The sequence below is a fragment of the Bos indicus genome, chromosome 20 (assembly GCF_029378745.1).
Source record: "Bos indicus isolate NIAB-ARS_2022 breed Sahiwal x Tharparkar chromosome 20, NIAB-ARS_B.indTharparkar_mat_pri_1.0, whole genome shotgun sequence".
NCBI lineage: Eukaryota > Metazoa > Chordata > Mammalia > Artiodactyla > Bovidae > Bos > Bos indicus.
Genome location: NC_091779.1, coordinates 12,515,577 through 12,539,448, shown reverse-complemented (window position 1 = coordinate 12,539,448; position 23,872 = coordinate 12,515,577). Strand labels below are relative to the sequence as shown.

The 23,872-nt window shown below is 40.5% G+C and overlaps 1 protein-coding gene across 15 annotated transcripts in view; it reads left to right on the top strand.

Annotated features, from left to right (window-relative positions):
• MAST4 (microtubule associated serine/threonine kinase family member 4) overlaps nucleotides 1-23,872 on the top strand; it is a 618,779-nt gene that overhangs the window by 417,140 nt on the left and 177,767 nt on the right. For 2 of the 15 annotated variants that reach the window (XM_070774606.1, XM_070774600.1), the window contains exon 1: nucleotides 23,029-23,872. The exons of 12 other annotated variants lie outside the window; for them this stretch is intronic. In XM_070774606.1, coding sequence (XP_070630707.1) covers nucleotides 23,781-23,872 — 92 coding nt within the window. In that variant the 5' untranslated portion in view covers nucleotides 23,029-23,780. Of the gene's footprint in view, nucleotides 1-21,992; nucleotides 22,904-23,028 lie in introns of those variants that run through there. One more of the 15 variants, XM_070774605.1, reaches the window with a different exon arrangement.

The window sequence follows — 23,872 nt, the reverse complement described above, 5'->3', positions numbered from 1 at the left end:
GGATCTGAGGTCATCATGAAGGGATTTAGTGCTTTTCTAGATATAAGGAGATGCAAGGATTGAGATCATAAAATCTGTTCCTAAAGACCTGTCCCACCAGATTTCCTGGAGCACGGAGTGCCTCACTTCATGCTGAACTCCCTCAGGGGGTGTTGAAGGTGAGCAGGTGCAATAGCTCAGGGCTCAACCTCTGCAGAGGCAGATGGCAAACGCCCTTGTTGTTCAGTTGTAGGCGATGCTCTTGGCAAGAGCCAATTTGTAGTTGACAAGGGGCACTAGAGTCTCCTCTCAGGAAGATCGGGCTCTTGGTCAAGGCATGATCCTGAGCACTGTTTTGAGACCTTTCCCTTCCCTGTTACCAAATCAGGCTTCTGTAGGGCCAGCCTTACGTGAGCAGTAGGGCCTGGAGTGATTTTACAACTTAAAACTATTTCTTTTCCTTCAGCCTGGAGCCTGCCTGGGCATGTCTGTGTAACTGAGAAAGGCCTTCAGGGTGAATGAGATAGGAAGCCAGTCTTGGAGGAAGGATAAGTTTTGGGTAGATGGAATAAGGGTGTGCCAAATGGGGAGGGGAGTCGAAACACTCCAGCTAGGAAAAAACTCAGCACTGTATCAACATGGCAATGAAAACTCCAGTAAGTAGCACAGCAGGAAGAGGAGCATGAGCCTCACTTTTTGCTTGTGTACCTCCTACTGCTCAAAGAGATTTGAAGCCACTGACGTGTAGACGCACATTGTAGAACCTGTCACTCATCCTGCAAACACGTATTGATCGCCAGTAATGACCCCGCAACAGAGGCTGGGCTACCAAGATGGGTGACCCATGACCTTCCCTCAGGGAAGACCAACATGAAAACCCTTGACTGTCAAATAATAACAGACAAGGGGAGAGAGAATTAATTCTGTCTGACTTGATTTCAGCAGGAAGCTCCCAGAGGAGATGCTCTTTGGCTGTAGAAGGATGAAAAGATATCAATCAGGAAGAGAAGAGGAGTTGGCAGCGGGGGGGCCCACCTGGGCAGAGGGCACGGCAGGGGCAGACAGAGTGGGATGAGAGCCTGTGTTGTGGTTACACCACCAGCAGCATGGTTCCTGGTGAGCACAGTACGGGGAACAAAACAGAAGGGAAGACAGAAGACGTGTTAAGTGCTGAGCCTGGAGAGAGAGCCTGGACCAAGCTGGGCTTTATTTTTCTGGGCTGTAGGGATTATAGGGTGTTTTGGGGGGGGGGTTTATTTTAGTCCTTTGGCCTAAAATAGAGGCCAAGATTTTTTTTTTTTTTTTTTACTTTTTTTTTTTAAACAGAACAGCTTTAGGCTCACAGCAAAAAGTACAGACATTTCCCATATACCATATGCCCCTTGGCCTTTACATGAATTATTGTTGTTGTTCAGTTGCTAAGTGGTGTCTGACTCTTTGCCACCCCGTGGACTGCAGCACACCAGGCTTCTCTGTCCTTCCCTGTCTTCTCCCACAGTTTGCTTAGATTTCATGTTCATTGAGTCAGTGATGCTATTTAACCATCTCATCCTCTGCTGCTCCCTTCTCCTGTTGCCTTTAATCTTTCTAAAGCATCAGGGTCTTTCCCAATAAGTTGGCTCAGGGCATCAGGTGGCCAAAGTATTGGCGCCTCAGCGTCAGTCCTTCCAGTGAATATTCAGGGTTCATTTCTTTTAGGGTTGATTGGTTTGAACTCCTTGCTGTCCAAGGGATTCTCAAGAGTCTTCTCCAACACCACAGTTTGAAAGCATCAATTCTATAGTAGTCAGCCTTCCTTATGGTCCAACTGCCACATCCATGTGGAAAATTCTTAAAGAAATGGGAATACCAGAGCACCTGACCTGCCTCCTGAGAAATCTGTTTGCAGGTCAAGAAGCAACAGTTAGAACTGGACATGGAACAATGGACTGGTCCAAATCGGGAAAAGAGTACATCAAGGCTGTGTATTGTCACCCTGCTTATTTAACTTATATGCAGAGTACATCATGCGAAATGCTGGGCTGGATGAAGCACAAGCTGGAATCAAGATTGTTGGGAGAAATATCGATAACCTCAGATATGCAGATGACACCACCCTTATGGCAGAAAGTGGAGGAACTAAAAAGCCTCTTGATGAAAGTGAAAGAGGAGAGTGAAAAAGTTGGCTTAAAGCTCAACATTCAGAAAACTAGGATCATGGTATTCAGTCCCATCATTTCATGGCAAATGGTGGGGAAACAGTGAGAGACTTTATTTTGGGGGGCTCCAAAATCACTGCAGATGGTGACTGCAGCCATGAAATTAAGAGATGCTTTCTCTTTGGAAGAAAAGCTGTGACCAACCTAGACAGCATATTAAAAAGCAGAGACATCACTTTGCCAAAAAAGGTCCTTCTAGTCAAAGCTATGGTTTTTGTAGTAGTCATGTATGGATGTGAGAGTTGGACTATAAAGGAGGCTGAGCACCGAAGAACTGATGCTTTTGAACTGTGGTGTTGGAGAAGACTCTTGAGAGTCCCTTGGACTGCAAAGAGATCCAACCAGTCCATCCTAAAGGAAATCAGTCCTGAATATCCATTGGAAGGACTGATGCTGAAGATGAAATTCCAATACTTTGGCCACCTGATGCAAAGAACTGACTCATTGCAAAAGACCCTCATGCTGGGAAAGATTGAAAGCAGGAGGAGAAGGGGGCGATGGAGGATGAGATAGTTGGATGGCATCACTGGCTTGATGGACATGAGTTTGAGCAAGCTCTGCGAGTTGGTGATGGACAGGGATGCCTGGCATCCTACAGTCCATGGGGTTGCACAGAGTCAGACATGACTGAGCTACTGAACTGAACTGAACTCTGTAAAAGTGAAGTAAACAGAGTGAGTGCATAGCACTGACATAGTCCTTTCCCAGTTCTGAAGCGGTCAGTTCTTCCATGTCCTGTTCTAACTGTTGCTTCTTGACCTGCATGCAGGTTTTTCTGAAGACAGGTAAGACGGTCTGGTATTTCTGTCTCTTTAAGAATTTTAAACAATTTGTTGTAATCCACACAGTCAAAGGCTTTAGTATAGAAGTAGAAGTAGATGTTTTTCTGGAATTCCCTGTCTTTCTCTGTGATCCAACGAATGTTGGCAATTTGATCTCTAGTTCCTCTGCCTTTTCTTAACCCAACTTGTACATCTGGAAGTTCTTGGTTCAAACACTACTGAAGCCTAGCTTGAAGGATTTTGAGTATAACCTTGCTAACATGTTTAATGAATGCAAGTGTATGATAGTTTGAACATTCTTTGGGATTGGAATGAACACTGACCTTTTCCAGTCCTGTGGCCACTGCTGAGTTTTCCAAATTTGCTGGCGTATTGAGTGCAGCACTTTCACAGCATCACCTTTAGGAATTACATCACTGCCCTCACCAAAGTGGTGAATTTGTTACCACAGATGAACCTCTATGGACGCATCATTATCACCTACAGTCCACAGTTCACATTATGATTGACTCTTGGTGTTGTACAGTCTATGGATTTGAACAAATGTAGAATGACATGTATCCATCATTATGGTATCATACAGAGTTTGCTATTTTCATGGCCCTAAAAATTCTGGACCACTGGTTTTTAAACAGAGAGATAATTGAATTTTATTATACAAAGAAGGAGAATACATAAATGTGCATATGTTTTTCTTTTCCACGGCTCATTTCTAGCCCTGTGGGTCCAAATGCTGAGAGAGTATTGCTACTTAGATGAATTGCCAACATAGTAAATAAAAATTTCTAAAAATCGTAACTTCCTTCTCCGACACAGTATTGTGCTTCACACAGATATGCATGCACATGTATGTATTCTTACACACCTCTCATTATCTTAAGTGAGTATGAAATTATGTAGATTTACTAGGTTCTTCATGGTACTTTACATACTAAAAAATATTTCTTGATGTTGATGTATTAAATAGCATGAAAGAAAATATATACTTTTTGGAGATGGAAGGAAACAAAAATAAATAAAATACTCTCTTTAATTGGGTGTATTTTATATAAAGTTTTTAAAAATCAACTGTCTCTATAAAGTTTATATGAAAAAACAGGAGAGCTTTGTTTTAGAAAGATCTTTGGCGGGTTGACAATTTTTAGCCTTCTTAAGTGAATTTATAAATGAAAACGTAATCACACTTTTATATTTTATTTGCTATAACCTTCCTTCATCAGTATATAGCACATAGCATATGCTGATGAACCACATGCAATGTGTTTTTAAAATCAGAACCTTTCAGAAGAGCTGGTTTGAGTGGCTGATATGATTTAGGACATAAATTGCTAGAAAAGAATTTCAGTACTTTTAAAGAAAATCTGGTTCCTTTTGCTATATATTCCTTATGTAAAACAACTGTAGTGAAAGATGTGGTATTTTTCTTTTTTTTCCCTGCCTCCTCATACCCCTGAGAAGTTAATGGTTTAAGGAAAACACTCCAAGCCCAACAGATCATGTCAAATATTTGGTTTGGTAGGATTAATATTTTACTACAGAGCAACAGTGGGAGCACTGTCCTAGTTTTAGGGATGATTATGTAAACTAATGAGCCCTGTCCATTAAAAAAAACTTAGGGAAGAAAAAGCTATTTATCATGTGGATTACACTGACTATATTTAGAGGACCCTGAAGTAGGTGTTAAATACTTACAATGGGGTTACATTTAATTAAAGTTGCTCTTTCATGATGCTAAGGTTAACAGTTATGATGTTGTACAAATGTTCAATAGTTTTGTGTGAAAAAAACTTGGTTTATGATTTTGCACCTTGCTCTTTAATGGCTTAGAATGGACTTTTCAGTTAAGTTTCTGTGCATGCTTGTTTAGTCACTTGCCAGGCTCCTCTGTCCATGGGACTTTCCAGGCAAGAATACTGGAGTGGGTTGCCATTCCCTTTTCCAGGGATCTCCCTGACCCAGGGATAGAACCTGGGTCTCCTCCATTGGAGGTGGATTCTTTGTGCCCTGAGCCACCACCAGGGAAGCTCGTCACTTAAGTTTACCATCTTCTCAATTATTTTCTTAACAGACCTAGAGTTACACTTGGCTGGAGAGAGTTGTAATTGAATATCTCAGCCGCTAGAGGGAGCTGACTCTAGTATTTATTCTGGAGAGACAAGGTGTTCAACTTCTCTGATCCTGAGCCTGTGTCTTGACCTTTAACTTGGAAAGAATTATCCTTATCATTGGGATCACCGCTGTTCCTAACCCAGAGAAGAATCTCTGGGAAGGAAAAAGGAAGGTAAAGACACTGGTCTAAGACTTGGCATATGGATATATATCTGCCTGAAGTTTGTGGTCCATCCGCTTCCTTCAACATAGTTCCCGTAGATGAGCCGCTTTGTTGGGGAAAGTGAGTGATTCTTTCAGAACCATTTCATGCATTAAGTTTGAAATAACAGTAACATGACTAACACTTCTAGAATATCAGGCACTGTTCTCAATGCTCAAAAAAAATACTAGCATAATCCTGCAATAATCCTGGAAGGTAAGTACTCTTATTCTCATAGAATAGCAAACCAAGGCACTTACCCAACATCACAGAGCTAGTAAGTATTGATGCTGTAATTAGAAACCCAGACAGTGGCTCAAGAATCTGCATTCTCCAACTTTATGGGAGATTGCCTCTCCATACATACCCAGTTTCCCGAGCAAAAACACATTTGTAGAATTAGGCCAAGTTTGTTGTGAAGGGGAAAGTGTTTTGGTTCAAAGGGCACAAAAAGAAAACTGAAGAATAAAAATTTATACCATATTTTATCTATGAAAACATAGATTTTTTTCCACATTTTAACATCTGAAATCAACTTGTGCTTACAGCTTTATTAGAGGAATACTTGCCAGCATAGCATGTCGACTTTATTAATTGTTAAATTTAACATTCATAAAAGTATAATTTTTGAGAGCAATTTCTATTTTAGATCTTCGCACTTCATGAATTCTCAAGTGTGTGATGATTGTTTAGCTTATAAAGCAAAAATGTGAAATACTCAAAACATATCTCACAGAGGAGAAAATAAAGATTCGATTCTTGATTTGGGTGTATTTTAATATGTTTGATAGTATGTCACATGGAGCTTCCAAGGGTGAGAGTTCTTAGGACCATGATGTTTTTTAAATGGCCCTGAATTTGACCTCTTCTTAGATTCTTAGAAGCACTCTCTCCACCCTTATTTGTACACAATCTGGTTAAGTCTACTTATTTTTGCTTTCGGCAGCCAGCTCATCTAGGCTTCAACAGCAGTAACAGTATAGACCGTCTGGGGAAGCTGTTTGTCTTCAGAGGGATTGTGCCGTCATTGATCACCTGAGGGTCTCACCATCCCACTGAAGTGTGTGTCAGCCCAGAATTACTCAAGTAAACTGGGCAGAGTCTTTGATGTTTCGGAATGGGTACATAATAGTAATGCAGCTGTGTGGGTTTGGTTAAAACTCACTGGCACACAAGCACATCCCTGTGAAAATGCTGTTCAGTGTGGTGAAGTGTTACTTATCTTCCCCCACTGACATATTGAAACCAACCTCTTTAAGAAAAAAAAAATACAGTTTCAGATATATTTTTAAGGGCGTTCCCAAGAGTCTGCAATTACACACACATTCACCCGAAGTTGAAGTTTGTTCAACCAAGAAAGAAAGGTTTTTCTAGAATAAGTAAAATATGATCAGTATCTTTTACTTAAAACATAAAATAACTTTTATACCATTTACCTTAAATCTGTTTTAAATGATGGTTGTATTCCATGTCTCCTTTTCATTAATTTTTTTTATCTATAGTCAGTGCCAGAATAGTCACACTGACTCTCTCCCTCCCTCCCTCCCTCCCTCTCTCACGCACGCACACACACACACACACAGACAAAGTAGCTGAGAATTTTGCTTTCACTGCTTTTTTCTAGATCTCTACCTTAGGGCATTTCTCTGTTCTCTAGCAAGCCTACACAGGTTTCATAGGGAGAAGCAGAAGTGAAGTTCAGACTTAGAGTTTGCTAGTTGCTCTCCACTCTATGGAAGGCCCATTGTGGCAAGAAGTTAAAATAATTTCGTGAGCTTGCAGTTGCTGACCACTCTGTGGTAGTGCTTTAGTTGCTAAGTCATGTCCGACTCTTGTGACCCCATGGACTGTAGTCTGCCAGGCTCCTCTGTCCACGTGATTCCCCAGGCAAGAATACTGGAATGGGTTGCCATTTTGGGAGGTCCGTTGTGGCAAGAAATGAAAATAATTTCATAAGGTGAAATTTATGGATCATTAGTGAGTTTCTGTTCCTCATGTTTTGCGTATTCTGTTTAATCAAAGAAAAATAAAGCTTTATATCACCTTGGAAACATTAGTTTTGTTTTGAGACTATAATAAACTTTAATTAGAAGTGTATTATATTTATGAATTCAGTTTTCATCCTCAACTTTAAAGAACCATATAACCAGAACTATGCTATATTCCTTCATCTCTCAGGTGATGGTAAACTTATTTGGTCATATTTCTCAATGAGATTTTTTTTTTAAGTTACTTAATACTCTTGGAAACTTCAAGATATGAATCTATTCTAGAAGTTCCAGGAATCTGACAGGTAGATTAGATGTGATTTCACTGGGAAAAAAGGTGTCATTGTTTTATTTACTGGGCTATTTGTAGGAAAATAGCATGTTATGATTTTAGTTATTCCCTTCAGAAATGCTGAGTCTTTGAATGAAAAGTAAAAATAAACAAGGTTCAGAATTGTTGTAGTGAAAGCTTCTGGAGGCACAATGCCTCTAAAATATAGGCCCTTCAATTCCTACTTCATTCAAAAAAGCAGTCATACCCTAGTCTCCTCTGAGATAGCCAGTGGCACAGGAGACGGGGTGTCGCAGACTGCCAGCAGGACACATTCTTGCGGTGCCTTTATATGCTCTGGCTGTCTGGTTTGCATACTCGGATCCGCTCGTTGCTTCCCACTTGCTCTTTCATTTGCTTCCCTGGAAGGAACACACTGAAAAATTCAACAGTCTATGGCGCAGCACGCAATTCTCAGACCTCACAAAGTCTTCTTTCCTCTTCCTTTCCAAAATTGTCCTTGTTTGGATACTTATGTTAACCAGTGGGCTCAACCCACGGATCACCTGTTGGGTGGGTATTTGATCCATCCAGAACTTCCGTTCCTTGACTTGTATTTTTGAAACACAAAAGCCCTTTGTGATTTGTGGGGCTGGGCCAGAGATTTCCATTTATGAAAATTACATGCAGCAGGCTTTGCTTCCCAGAAAAGCTGAAAGGGAGAAACAATATCTCATACTTGATATACTCTACAGATACCTGATCACTCACTGAGTTACATATAGTCATTCCTCGGTATCCACGGGGCATTGGGTCCAGGATGCCCTGTGGGTACCACAATCTGTAGACACTCATGTTCCTTGTATTAAATGGCATAGGACAGTGGACCCTCTGTATCAATGGATGGAGGGCCGGTGGTTACGGAGGGCTAGCTGTATCTGTGGAGAAGGCGATGGCACCCCACTCCAGTACTCTTGCCTGGAAAATCCCATGGATGGAGGAGACTGGTGGGCTGCAGTCTATGGGGTCGAGAAGAGTCGGACACGCCTGAGCGACTTCACTTTCACTTCTCACTTTCCTGTGTTGGAGAAGGAAATGGCAACCCACTCCAGTGTTCTTGCCTGGAGAATCCCAGGGATGGGGGAGCCTGGTGGGCTGCCGTCTATGGGGTCTCACAGAGTCGGACACGACTGAAGCAACTTAGCAGCAGCAGCAGCTGTATCTGATCCCATTTCTGGGACAGAGTCAATGGATGGATCTTTGAGAGCCATGAATTCTGCAGTGATGTTTTTAAAGCTGTGGTGCTAGATGCTAATAAAGGATAAATAGGAGGAAACGATTATTTCGAAGAGGAGAGGAAGGACTTTGATAATGTCAGATGCCACTCAAGATGTTCAGATGTTTAGTTTTAGTTCAGCTGTAGCCTCGTTTACTGTCTGTGAACAACAGAAGGTTGTCCCTCACTGAGCCCCGAGCAGAGATTGCCCAAGTGCTCCTGCTTTTTTCTATGTGTATTGTATCTGGCAGTGTTATTTAAAGGTGGTTGGTGTTGCTTTGGGGAAGATAAATTGGCAGCAAGGCAGATTGATCCAATCATGGAGCAAGTTACTAAAGACCAGGAAATAACTGTTAAAATTTACACTGTGCTTTCATATGTATTAAAACCACAGCAGCAGAAATAAAAAACTAAGATAAGTTGCTTGGGATGAACTATGTTCAGTTTTCTATGATGCCTATAAATCTTTTTTTTCTATATACATATACGATTTTATATGATTATAATCCTAGTTAAACGTCTTCTCTTGTCTTTTTCAAGTTACATATAACCATGCTTTTCTGTAATCTATAATGACCATGTTTGGTGGTGGCATAATGATTACATTTAAGTCTTCTACCCCTGATGCTTGTGTGGAAACTAGGAGACAGAAGAATCTACATCAGAGATTCAGGGCAAGGGTTCGCATCCTCATGCCTGGTTTTCCGTAATGAAAAGCCGTGGGGAGATGGGATGATGGCTGCCGCTCTTTCGGATCCTTGTCTGTGGGTTCTCACTCGCAGCGTCGTCCACTGAACTCAGACCCCCGCAGCCAGGGTAGGCTGTGCCCCACACCTACTCCTTGTGCCTTACTCTAAAAATTTCAATCCCCTCTAAAACGTAAACCCAGCTATATGGAAAAAAGGGAGCCTTGCTACACTGTTGATAGGATTGTAAATTGGTATAGCCACTGTGGAAAACCAGTATAGAGGTTCTTTAAAAACTAAAAGTAGACTTTCTTTATGGTCCAGCATTGGCAGTCCCAGGCATACATACGGAAAAATGAAGACTCTAACTTGAAAAGATATATGCGCCCCAGTGTCCACAGAAGCACTGTATACAATAGCCAAGACGTGGAAGCAACTTAAGTGCTCATCAGCAGATGAGTGGATAACGAATATGTAAGATACATATTTATATATATATACATATGTATACACAAAGACAAATATATGTTTATATACATACAAATATGTATCAGTTCAGTTCAGTCACTCAGTCGTGTCCAACTCTTTGCGACCCCATGAATCGCAGCACACCAAGCCTCCCTGTCCATCACCAACTCCCAGAGTCCACCCAAACCCATGTCCATCGAGTCGGTGATGCTATCCAGCCATCTCATCCTCTTTCGTCCCCTTCTCCTCCTGCCCTCAATCTTTCCCAGTGTCAGGGTCTTTTCCAGTGAGTCAGCTCTTCGCATCAGGTGGCCAAAGTATTGGAGTTTCAGCTTCTACATCAGTCCTTCCAATGAACACCCAGGACTGATCTCCTTTAGGATGGACTTGCTGGATCTCCTTTTAGTCCAAGGGACTCTCAAGAGTCTTCTCCAACACCACAGTTCAAAAGCATCAATTCTCTTCCTTCAGCTTTCTTCACAGTCCAACTCTCACATCTACATGACCACTGGAAAAACCATAGCCTTGACTAGATGGACCTTTGTTGGCAAAGTAATGTCTCTGCCTTTTAATATGCTGTCTAGGTTGGTCATAATTTTCCTTCCAAGGAGTAAGCGTCTTTTAATTTCATGGCTGCAATCACCATCTGCAGTGATTTTGGAGCCCAGAAAAACAAGGTCTGACACTGTTTCCACTGTTTCCCCATCTATCTGCCATGAAGTGATGAGACCGAATGCCATGATCTTCGTTTTCTGAATGTTGAGTTTTAAGCCAACTTTTTCACTCTCCTCTTTCACCTTCATCAAGAGGCTCTTTAGTTCCTCTTCACTTTCTGCCATAAGGGTGGTGTCATCTGCATATCTGAGGTTATTGATATTTCTCCCAGCAATCTTGATTCCAGCTTGTCCTTCCTCCAGCCCAGCATTTCTCATGATGTACTCTGCATATAAGTTAAATAAGCAGGGTGACAATATACAGCCTTGGCATACTCCTTTCCCAATTGGGAACCAATCTGTTGTTCCATGTCCAGTTCTAACTATTGCTTCCTGACCTGCATACAGGTTTCTCAAGAGGCAGGTCAGGTGGTCTGGTATTCCCATCTCTTTAAGAATTTTCCAGTTTATTGTGGTCCACACAGTCAAAGGCTTTGGCATAGTCAATAAAGCAGAAATAGATGTTTTTCTGGAACTCTCTTGCTTTTTCAATGATCCAGCAGATGTTGCCAATTTGATTTTTGGTTCCTCTGCCTTTTCTAAAACCATCTTGAACATCTGGAAGTTCACGGTTCACGTATTGCTGAAGTCTGGCTTGGAGTATTTTAAGCATTACTTTACTAGCGTGTGAGATGAGCGCAATTGTGTGGTAGTTTGAGCATTCTTTGGCATTGCCTTTTGTTGAGATTGGAATGAAAACTGCCCTTTTCCAGTCCTGTGGCCACTGCTGAGTTTTCTAAATTTGCTGGCATATTGAGTGCAGCACTTTCATAGCATCATCTTTCAGGATTTGAAATAGCTCAACTGGAATTCCATATACAAACAATAGAATATTAGTCATTAAAAACAATGAAATAATGCCATTTGTAGGAATATGGATGGACCTAGAGATTATCATACTAAGTGAGGTAAGTCAGAGAAAGACAGATATCATATGATATCACTTATATGTGAAATCTAAAAAAATGATAAAAATGAAAAACAGAAACAGACCCACAGACATAGGAAAAAAACTTAAGGTTACCCCAGGGGAAAGGACAGGGGAGAGATAAATTAAGAATTTGGGATTAACAGATATATACTATGATATATAAACTAGGTAAACAGCAAGGACCTACTGTATAGCTCAGGGAACTATACTGAATATCTTATAATAACCTGTGATGGAAAAGAACCTGAAAAGGAACACACACACACACACACACACACACACACACACATGTCTGTATAACTGATTCACTTTGCTATACACCTAAAATGTTATAAATCACCTATACTTGTAAACCCAACTAAATAGTCACATCTTCCACACTAAAACATCAACTGAAACATTTCTTCTTAAACTCTCAGAAGGGATCGGTTGACTGTGGAAGAAGAGGGACTGAGATGTAGGGGTGAGTATTTGCCAAAGAGGAAGAGAGGTGCAAGGATGGGAGATGGACGGAGGAGGCGATGGTCAGATGTTGCACAGATGTGTCCGTTCACCCTTCCAGGTCCTCCTAAACTGGACGGCCGGATTGGCTGCGGAAGTTGACATAGCTGAGCTGGAGTCCCGGGCTGTGCGGTGGGCATCGGCAGGCTGCTCATCATGAGCATTATGCTGTGGCACTCTCAGCTCTTCTCTGATCACAGTGGTGGGTTGTTTATGCTGATCATGTCCCCAGTAAGACTGAGTTTCTGGCCTCAGGTGAAGGTCACCCTGCCCAAGTTCCAGTTTTTAATAACTTTTTTCAAGCAGGACAAAGTAACTCCTTACTTCAGCTGTATTTGTTGTGAAGTAAAAAGCTACTTTTTACTTGTTGGACAGACTTTAATTTTTTGGGCTCCAAAATCACTGCAGATGGTGATTGCAGCCATGAAATTAAAAGATGCTTACTCCTTGCAAGAAAAGTTATGAGCAACCTAGACAGTATATGAAAAAGCAGAGACATCACTTTTCTAATAAAGGTCCATCTAATCAAAGCTATGGTTTTTGCAGTAGTCATGTATGGATGTAAGAGTTGGACTATAAAGAAAGCTGAGCACTGAAGAATTGATGCTTTTGAACTGTGGTGTTGGAGAAGACTCTTGAGAGTCCCTTGGACTGCAAGGAGATCCAACCAGTCCATCCTAAAGGAGATCAGTCCTGAATGTTCATTGGAAGGACTGATGCTGAAGCTGAAACTCCAATACTTTGGCCACCTGATGCAAAGAACTGACTCATTGGAAAAGACCCTGATGCTGGGAAAGATTGAAGGTGGGAGGAGAAGGGGATGACAGAGGATGAGATGGTTAGATGGCATCACCGACTTGATGGACATGAGTGTGAGTGACCTCTGGGAGTTGGTGATGGACAGGGAGGCCTGGTGTACTGCAGTCCACGGGGTTGCAGAGTCAGACATGACTGAGCGACTCAACTGAACTGAAAAAGCTACTAGTGTTTTTTGATTCATTTGTTAATGAGTTTTAAAAATCTGTCTAAAAATCAGAGATTTAAATTTCTATTGTTCTTTTCATTAATCATCATGAAGGCTGTCAATGATGGCAGTGAATTAAAAAAAACATCCAACAAGTTGACAAAAACCAAGATTGTTTTATAAGCATCCTCTAGTGCTTGTGGGTAGAAGCCGATGAGCTTTTTATTAGGGAAAAAGAAAAATAATCAAGTTTAGTGTTTTTTTTTAAGCTAACTATAGAAAATAATATATATGCATTCACACATTCTTCTGAATACCTAATGTGTACTTTGAGTTATACACAGATGAATAGAAACTGACCTTGTACTCGGAGAGCTTAAAGCCTAGTGGAGAGTTGGACCTACATACACAGACAATGGTGCACAGTGGAATGAATGATGTAAAAGAGGCATATATATGCATAAAAATCCATTGGCGATTCAGGAGGAAAAACACTTAGGCCGGCTGGAGAAAGTTAGGCAGGCTGTGCTGGAGAGGTGACCTTAGAGCTCACACTTGAAAGATGAGCACAAGTTTTCCAGGCAGAGGAGGTGGAAACTCTAGAAACAGGGAACAGGATGTGCCCAGGCAATGAGGTATGGCAGAGCTACTGTGTCTGGGGAGCTTAAAGTAATTCAATCTTTCTGACAGGTACATATTTTAGTCTTATTGGAGCATAAACCACGAAGAGGCACACACCAAAGGACGAGGCAGAAGAGATGACAAGAGACTGCACCATAAAGGCTTCCATTTAAAGAGGTTTTGATTTTCTTAGGAAGAACCTCTAAAACTTCAGTGTATGTGAGAATCCCCTGGGCACATTCCTGGGCTTCACGTTCTGAAATCCTGCATCAGTGGGTTTGAAGATGCCTCCATGAATGTGCATTTCTAACAAGCTCTCTAGGTAATTCAAGGATGGTAGGTAACACAGGAACCAGACTTGAAGAAATGTTACGACATGAGTGGGGAGCCGTTGAACCTTGTTGCACAGGGAGTGAAATGATTGTGTGCGTCCACTGGAGCTGCGCAGTTTTGGAAGAATAATTTGGAGGGGGAGCAGGCAGAGAAGGATATTAATCCAGGCAGGAAGTAACGGAGGGCACGACCAGGGTGGGGCCAGTAGGGAGAAAACAGAAACATCTATTATTCCTCATCACTTTATATATAGTAAAACTTTCCCAATTTATTTTTCTCCCATTTTCTTTTTTTTAATTAGTTTTTTGGTTGGAGTATAATTGCTTTACAGGTTCCCAGGTGGCTCAGTGAGTAAAGACTCTACCCGCAATGCAGGAGAGGCAGGAAACACAGGTCAATCCCTGAGTCAGGAAGATCCCCTGGAGATGGGCATGGCAACTCACTCTAGTATTCTTGCCTGGAGAATCCCATGGACAGAAGAGCCTGGCAGGCTACAGTCCATGGGGTAGCAAAGAGTCAGACATGACTGATGGGACTGAGCACACACATATGCATATTTGCTTTACAATGCTGTGTTTCTGCTGTGCAAGAATGTGAATGAATTATATGTATACATACTTTTTCCCCATTTTCTAATTTTCCAAACTAGTGTATTTTTCTGCCATTTTAAGTGGGGCTTGCTCTTTCCTCTTTAATTTTCTATATCTGCCGTGTACATGTCATCTGGCCTTACTTTTCTTTAACCTTGATATATTAACATTCTTTAGAAGTCTATGTTCTAAGAGTCGCTGGTAGAGATAATTCTTGTTTCATGTTGATAGATGTTCACCTGTCTCTCATCTATCACTATAATGGATGACATGATGGGTTTTTGTTATAGCTCTTATTAACCAGAATAACTTATATTTGAAAGTTTGTTGATCCCCATGAACATTAATATGGTTGTCTTCTATGACATGTATGACAATACATTGGTTCAAAGAATATTTCCATAGTTGGCATTAGAAACTTGGTCGTAGCCTTTCAGTCTTTAGACTCTAGCTAAGTAAAGACAGTAAAATCTGAATTATCTAAGCCTCATTAAAAATAATGTTTGTATGTGTTGGCGAGAGGTGATCCCAAATTATAGCTAATATAATTCTTCGAAATTATGAACATCATTTTTTATGGCACACATATTTGGCTAATATTAAAACTGAGCTTGCTTTCAAGAGTATATGATTTTTCTGAGCCATGAAAGAAAGCTTTTATCTACAGCCCAGTGGAGTGAAGCAGGTCTGGAATTCAAAACTGTTCACATAAAATGCACAGCCTGACGGATCTGCAAGTAATAACATATATATTCAACCCAAAACAAAGCTCTGTATGGATTTATAACCCAGTCAGCTTTGCAAATACCCATTTTCCCAGTTGCCATAGATAGGTAAGAATTTATATATGGAAAAGAGATATTTTTCATTTTTATTTATTATTCTTTTTTTTAAGAGCAATTTTGGTATTTATTTATAAGGCTTGTAGAGCTTTTACATAATGCATTAATTTTGTTCATCAAAAATAGCAATCAAATTTTATGAAATTTCAGAGTGAAAGTGTGTGTTTCTTAAATTTGTAAAACCTCAAAATATTTGTAAATTCTCAGTAACTTGAACTTTCAGTTCCTATTAAAAATGGCAATTAAAAAATAATATACATTTTTACTAAACAGTATAAAGAGGAATAAAATCAACCATAATCCCATACTCATAAGTGTTCACTAAAAATGCTTTGTTTATTTCCATCTCTTTTATTCATGTACATTCATACTTACTATGTTGTAAATAACTTAGCTCATAGAACTCTTGTTTTTTCCTTTTTTAAAATAGACCTATTTCAAGAACATTTCCTATTTGTTACATATTTTTAAAAAGCATTGTTTTAGTTTCCTATGGCCATTGTGACAAATTCCAACAAAGTGGCTTAGGACAACATATATTTATTCTCTTAGAATTCTGTAGATCGTAAGTCTAAAGTCACTTTCACTAGGCTGAAATCAAGGTGTTAGGAGGGCTGAGATCCCTCTAGAAACAAGGAGGTCAATTCGCTTCTGTGCCTTTTCCAGATACTGGAACTGAATTCCTTGTTTCCTTTGCTCCTTCCTCTGTCTTCAAAACTATCAACATAGCATCTAGCTTCAGTGTCAAATTACATTCTTCTGTAATCAAATCTCCTGCCTCTCTTTTATAAGACATGTGTGATTACATTTAGGGCCCACCTGGATAATATAGGATAATCTCCTTGTTGCAATATCCTTAATTTAATCACATCTGCAAAATTTCTATTAAGGTAACATATTCATAGATTAAGGAATTAGAACTTTCTATCTTTGGAAGGCATTACTCTTTCTACCACAGTGGTCATTATTGGCTTATAGTATTTCATTTTATGACTGTTTCAATATTTATTAACAGTTGCCCTTGTCTTGTATCTTTGGGTTTTTTCCAATGTTGTACTATTATGAGGGATTCTAAGATTAATTTTCATATGCATAGATTTTTGTGTGTTCAATTTTATTTGTATAATTTTTAGATGTGGAATTAGTTCAAATATATGTGTGTATATCATTTATGTGCCTATATACACAATGTACATTTATATGTATCTGTGTATATGTGCACATATATAAATGCACATGCATACGTGTAGCGTATGCTTTTTCAATCTCCAGATTACTTTCCAGAAAGTTGGTAAAGCATATTTATCTCCTTGTGCTCTCACCAGCATTCACTATTATCTTTTTTTAGTCTTTTCCCGTTAAACTGGTAAAAAGTATCTGATTGATGTTTTAATTGCATTTCTATGATTTATGAAAAGTGAAGAGGTTACCACTTTTTATGCTTAACACCATATTTATTCTCTGATGAATTAATATTTCTTTAAAATTCTGTATCTTCACTGACATACTATCCTCTCATTTGTGGAATAATTTGAGTCAACTTTAACAATGGAACAAAATTCTGATTGCCTCAGAAGTTTATGGTTTCTACCTCTGTCTGTATATGCTCCCTATATGGTACTTGAATGGGAAATTCTTATCTCTGATGTTAATGGGATAATTTTCCATAACTTTAGATGTCTGACCTGGAAAAATGTTCAAGAAAAGAAGACCCGATAAATTAACCTTAATCTTATATTACAGAAAGGTCTTAGTGTCAGCTACTAAAGGGCTAAATATAACCACAGTGACCCACTTAATTGACACTTCTTATAATTGCACTGTAATTCATGCTTAGGAGCTGGATGAGAAATGATGTACCTTAGACCAAGCTTCTGGATCAAGAAACACTGTGTCCTTGAAGTTAACTCCAGACTGACAGTCTCGTGCAATGATTAGTATCTAAGGTTCACTGTTACTCAAAAAGCATTTTGCATTTCATACAAACTAGTTACACACATATTTACATGTGTCCACATATATACAACCACATATATGTTAGTCACCTAGTCGTGTCGAGCTCTTTGTGACCCCATGGAGTGTAGCCAGCCAGGCTTCTCTGTCCATTGAATTCTCTAGGCAAGAATACTGGAGTGGGTAGCCATTCCCTTCTCCAGAGGATCTTCTGGACCCAGGGATCAAACCCAGGTTTCCTGCACTGCAGGCAAATTTTTACCATCTGAGCCGCCAGGGAAACTCACCACTACATATGCATGGCCTCTTTTCTGAGATTTTGAAATCTGAGACAGTAGACCTTCTTAACAGGCGCAGCATATATGGATAATATTATGGGCTCATGAAATTCAAAGAATAGTAGGCAAAAAAGGCTTTTTAAAACATAGATGGGGTCAATCTTCACAATATCAGGATTCTAGACCTAACGTTGCTATCAAGTATCTTTCTTACTCTGAGCAGATCCTTCTCCTCTTTCTCCCTTAACATTCATTCTAATGGTTGTATCGGGGATTAAAAGATAGCAATACAGCCTTGCCCTCATGGAGTTCTTACTCTAAGGGGAACTCATCTGCAAACGTGCAGATACTGATATGGTGGGGGAACACTTTTTCTGCAGGAGCTCTCAGGAGCAGACCCCAGTAGAGGGATACCTAACCCAGTAGGGGTAAGGAGGCTTACAGGAAGGTTGTCTGGAGTAAGTGGCAAAGAAGTTTGGTCATAAAGTAGTCAAGGAGTTAGCCTTCCTATTTGTCAGATGATGGCCTTGATCTCTAAGCACTACTCTCAGTTCCATAATTGGATTGCTTAGCTCTGTTAGAGGCCAGTGATTTTGAATGGAGAGACACACTCTTTTCTAGTTTTCTCCCAGTAGTCTCCCTCCTACAGGATGAACCTCTCCAGCTCTGTAAAGATGACACATTTTCTAGCAGCCTAACTCCTCTTCCAGTGGGACTTTAAACTATGGGGCTTCTCCCAGAACCTTCCCTGGCTTTAGACGATGATAGGGTACATAGAGTGCAAGAGTAACATGCTTACAATCAGTGATTTTGGTCCTGCATGTTCTAATCTCCTTATCTTTCATACAAATCAAGGAGTCACTAATTTGGGAGAAAAGTTCATTTCCCATGTCTATTTGTTCTCTCCTCTTTGATTTTGTGAAGTTATTGGTTATTTGCCGCATTTTCTGAGCCTTTAATTCTTCTGGAATCCAGAGAATACCTGAGGAAAATATCACATTCTCTTCCCAGTCTGCCTGTCTTTCTGTCTTTCCCCTCCTGAACCTTATCCTTTGACCTGCCCTTGGGGATTATGTAGTTCTCTACTTAACCTATCAGGAAAGAGAAATCAGTTTTATTTGGTTTATCTATTGTTTTATCTATTCCTTTTAGAAATCTGAATCTCTCTTACCTTGTGATATTGTTTAAACATGTTTTTTAATATTCCTGGCACTATGTAACCCCGATTATTATTCATCTTGTGGCTTGGCAGCATTCAGATCTATCCTTACAAGTTAATTTTCATTGATCCTTTTATCCTCCTTCATATTTTAGCAATGGAAGCAAAAACCTTTGCTTAGTAGCTCTAGAAGAGCTTTCTTACAACTCGTTCCCATTGATTCAACTTTCTTCACATTTCTGGCCCAGTTTTTAATTTTTTTCTTAAGAGGTACAGTGATTATAAGGATGGCTCATTCAGGATGGCCAATTTGCTCTTCATACTCCTAGACTCAAACTCTTCAAGACAGCATTTAGAAGATGACCAAAGTACACCTGTAGGTATGGACAGTCTTGGGGATGCAGTCACTCTGGGTACTCTGATGCTAACATTGGATAGAGATCAAAGTTAATGTGTAGCAGAATTCCCAGACCAGGCCAAGATCAGAATACATTTGGAAACTCATTAGGAGCTCCACTTGCCTTGGTGTCTTTTCACTGGACATGGCCTTGTGGCAAGGGTGACAGGCTGGGGAGCTAACAGCTTCCTAGCCTCACACCTACACTAGACAACTCAATCTTCTGTAGGGTCTAAGTTCAAGGTGAAGTCCCAGGGATAGTAGCCTTAATGCTGTTCTATGTAAAGTGGTGGAAACCCAACTGAATGAACATGGGTCAGAGGGTGGGGTTTAGACAGAAGAATTAAGTCTGTGAAAAGGATCTGGACTTTTTTATATTAGGAGAAGGTGAATAGTGAAGAATTTGACCCTTCTTTAAATACTTACTTCATCTTAAACTAGCATTTCAGGAGCATGACAAGCTTATTTTTCAATTTCATTCACCTTTCTCATAAAAACAATGACTGATAATATCAACTTGATTAAATGAATGAGTATTCTGAATCACAAAGCTTGTCCACGGCTGTATAGGCTTAGTTATTGTGCAACAAGTAGAAAATCTTACTGAATATAGGGACCATAGACCAGCTGTAGTCTTAAAGAATTTCCAATAATCTCAGTTTCTTCTTAGTTCTGTAGCCAGAGTTTGACTGCCTTTGCAACTAAAGTATACTTTAGTTTCTACACATGTAATTATTTTGTCTGAATAAAAATGTCAGTAGTTCTGACAATTTTAACTCTTGTATTTGCTGACTGCATTACCTTCTGAATCATAGGTTCCCAAATCAAGTCAAACAGGTTCGGAGACAAGCTACACTTCAGTGTCACACCTACTCCCACTCTTAAGGAGTGTGGGAATACATTAGCCACTTTCACTGTAGTAACTAGTTCATTTCTGGCTCTTCACACACTTTACCAATTTTTACTTTTCGTCTTGGATACAACCCCAATTCTCGAAGACTTTGAAGTGCAAAAAACATAAAAGTATACTTTCAACATTTAAAGTAAACATTAAAAATATTCAGGTCTTTACCTATTCCTTTGAGAATCTGCATGGTGGAGTCCCCAAAATGTACAAGGTGGAGAGAGTTACGACATCTGCTGCCCACAGACCAGAATGTGTGTCCATCAGTCAAGGGAAGAAATTCATGTTTTAAATCACTGATTTATCCAACTTATTGCTGTCATCTTTGTGGTGTTGCCCACATGCGCAGACTTTTCTGGAAGGACCATGGCGGATATGAGAGCTGGTGGCACAGAGTTGCCCCAGCATTGAGCCATTTCGAATTTGACTCTCACCCACTGCCTCTCCTTCAGTTTGCCTCTCCTCTAACACCCACACAGCAAGTCCTTGTTTCAGCCTTTTTCATCTTTGCACTTGAAGATACTTCCAAATGGTAATGATCTCAGTATTCAAGGACAACTGTTGCTAGTTTCTTAAGTCTTTTCCACATGCATCAGGGTCCTTCAACTCCATAATTTATATAGCACAGTTTCAAGTCCCCTTTCACCAGCCTCATTGTTCTTCCCTGGGCAGCCTCTGATGTGTAGTTATCCGGATACCTAAAAAGGGAGCACAGAACATTTTGGGGGCTTATCTCTGGGCATGGGGTGGGAGGTAGGATTCAAAGAGAGTTTACCCTGGATTTGATTGTTACATTTCTTAGAGCCATGTTAAGACCCGAAGAATGTTACCCTACCTACTGTTTCCAGTTACAGAATATAGATAAAAATGAGTCAATACGAGAAAGTCTTTAGAATTTAAAAATATCCTCATGGGCTTCTTTAAAATTCAAGATTCTTTGAGTAAATCAATAGACCTGCTAAAACTGATAAATTTCAGGGCATCTTAAGAGAAAGAATAGATACCTGAACATCTGAAGTATCCCCATTCAAAAAGCATGTCTTGAATGCTTATATAAATCAGGAACTGTCAGACTGTAGAAATACAGAGATCAATAAAACATGACGTTAGCCTTGAGGAAGCTCACAGACTAATAGGAAAGACAGCAGTAAACAGTCAATTGTAATACAGTGTGACCAGCACCCCCTGTAGAAGCATGTTCAGAGCACCATGAAAGCAGAGAGTATGCTGTGGTATGCCCTCTGCTCCAGGCTTGCATCTCTCCAGCATGATATTCTTTTGGCTTCTGCAAATTGCCAATATTTATGTGCATTGTGTTCTAGACACTGCATTGAAGGGCTTTATGTATATCCTCTCATTTATGTGTGTGAACCTCTTAGAGCTTGGTCCTGTCATGGACCCCATACAAACAGGGAAAGTGGGCAGACATTAACTGACTTGCTTAGGGTCATAGTTAAGTGTTGGATCCAGAATTCAAACCCAGAAATTTTGCTTTTAACCAATATTCTATACTACTTTATTAGAGAAAGCTTTTATCTAGAGTGGTGGTTCTCAACCAGGAGCCATTTTGTCATCCAAGGAACTTATGGCAATGTCTGCAGGTATCATTGGACATCACAGCTGCTATGTAGTGGGCAGCAATCAAGGAGGCTGCTAAATGCCCTCCCGTGTACAGGACAGCCCCCCAGACAAAAAAATCAGCCTAAAATGTCAGTAGTGGTGCGGCTGGGAAACTGCTCTGGAGTATGGTACCATCTCTGTGTAAGCCTTTAAAAGATACTTTTTTGAATATTTAAAACCATTTTTTAAAAGAAGATATGACTTAGTATGGGGCAAAATATATTGGACCAAGTTCCTAAGTATCTGATGAAGTGTATTTTGCCACATAAAATTGAGAAAATATTGTCGTCTTTGTCTCCTCTTATAGATTTCAAGGATCTGAGGAGGCCCTAAGAGTTTGAGGAGATAATACGTAAGAAAGCCCTGGAGGAGAATTATCAGAAATTCTTAAGAGTTCTTGGGGGTGATAATATATCTGTGGGTAACCAGAATTAGATAAAGAATACATCCTAAACCAGACTCCTGTTTTGTTCACCCGGCTCCCTTGTCAGCTGACCACCCCCATGGCCTTTTTCTTCACCTTTCTAAGAGTTGGACATGAATTAGAGACTGAACAACAACATATATTTCTGTAAGCAAGTTTGTTTCAATATTTACTGGATGAAGTAAACCATCTTTTTAAGTGTAATTTTTTCTTAGACATTAAAAAAAAAATTTGGTATTTCTTGCCATATTACACCAGATTTGAGGCAGATAATTTAAATTCTAATGTTTTCTTTATATAAGAAAATCGTAACCATTGGTGGATTTGGGGAGTAATTTGAATACTGTGGCTTTCTTGGAAATGAATAACAACACTGATCCAACCTCCCCTTCATTCCTTCCTTTCAAACTCTTAACATTCCTGGCAGGAAAATGATTCTGGCATTGGTTTACTGAATGCCAGGCAGTGTCTTCACAAGTAGTGGTTGAGCAGTCCCGAGACTGCGTGAAGCCACACATGTGTGCATTGCGGCAGTTCATCAAACGGATGTAAACTCGTAAATTCAATTTACTGAGGTTTTAGGTGAGTGTGGCATCCCCTTGGCGTGCTTTTTCTACGCAACCAACAGCGTCTCTTGGCAAAGAGTCATTACTGACTTCCTCGGAGCGTTTTCCTGATGATCCAGTCTGCGGTGAATCACGGACCAGCCTCCAGGTGTGCGCAGCATTCTCCACCCGGTTCCGGATTGCTCTGGGTTTATTTAAGTAGAGGGGAGGACCCGTGACGGCTGAGGGGCTGGGGACGCGGGGGCAGCAGGAGATGCTGGGGGGGCTCACGCTCCGGTCTCGCCTGCCGCCTTTCCCATGAGGCCCCGCTCCTCAGGGGAGTGTCTGCACTGGGACCGGTCCCCTCCGCCTGGCCCCTTCCCGCGGAGGCTGCACAAAGGTGTCCGGCTGGAGTCCGCCAACAGGCCAGCTTTCTCAAAGTGCTTTTAAGTTTCCCTTTTTTCTTTTTTTTTGAGGAGGGGTGAAAAAGAGGAGCTTTTTCCATTTACATTCCTTTCCTTGTATGTAGATACCGAGAGGAAACTCAGCACTGGGCATGTTCGGATGTTGAATGGTTTTGCTGATAAGCAACCAGCCCTCCCGGAACCAAAGACTTAAAATAGTCGTCACCCCTCCCCATCCCCACCCCCCCGCAGGAGCTGCAAATGGTATCTGCCAAACAGATGACAAAGTACCTTGGACTGAATCACACACAGACAGCATTTTGAGCCGAACGCACGGCCAAACTCGTGTAATTACTGTTTATAGCTGGCCGAGGCTGACCAGGAGAGGGCAAACCCAAGAGGAAATAAGTTTTTGAACCTTGGAGAAATGGCTGTGTGTTAATTAAAGGCTAGGACGGGTACTTCTCACTCACGCACCAAGTTGTTCTTGAGATCACACAGTTCGCAGCACGTTTCCTCTGGAGGGAGTGAGTAGATAATTGGGATCTTTTTGTCCTTTTTTTTTTCCCCCCTTTCCTTTTTCTCTCCTCTCCGTTTTGGTCTTATGGCCTCGAACCCGCAGTGAATTGAAGCGAGAAAGAAATGGATATGTCTGACCCCAATTTTTGGACTGTGCTCTCAAACTTTACTTTGCCTCATTTGAGGAGTGGGAACAGGCTTCGGCGAACACAAAG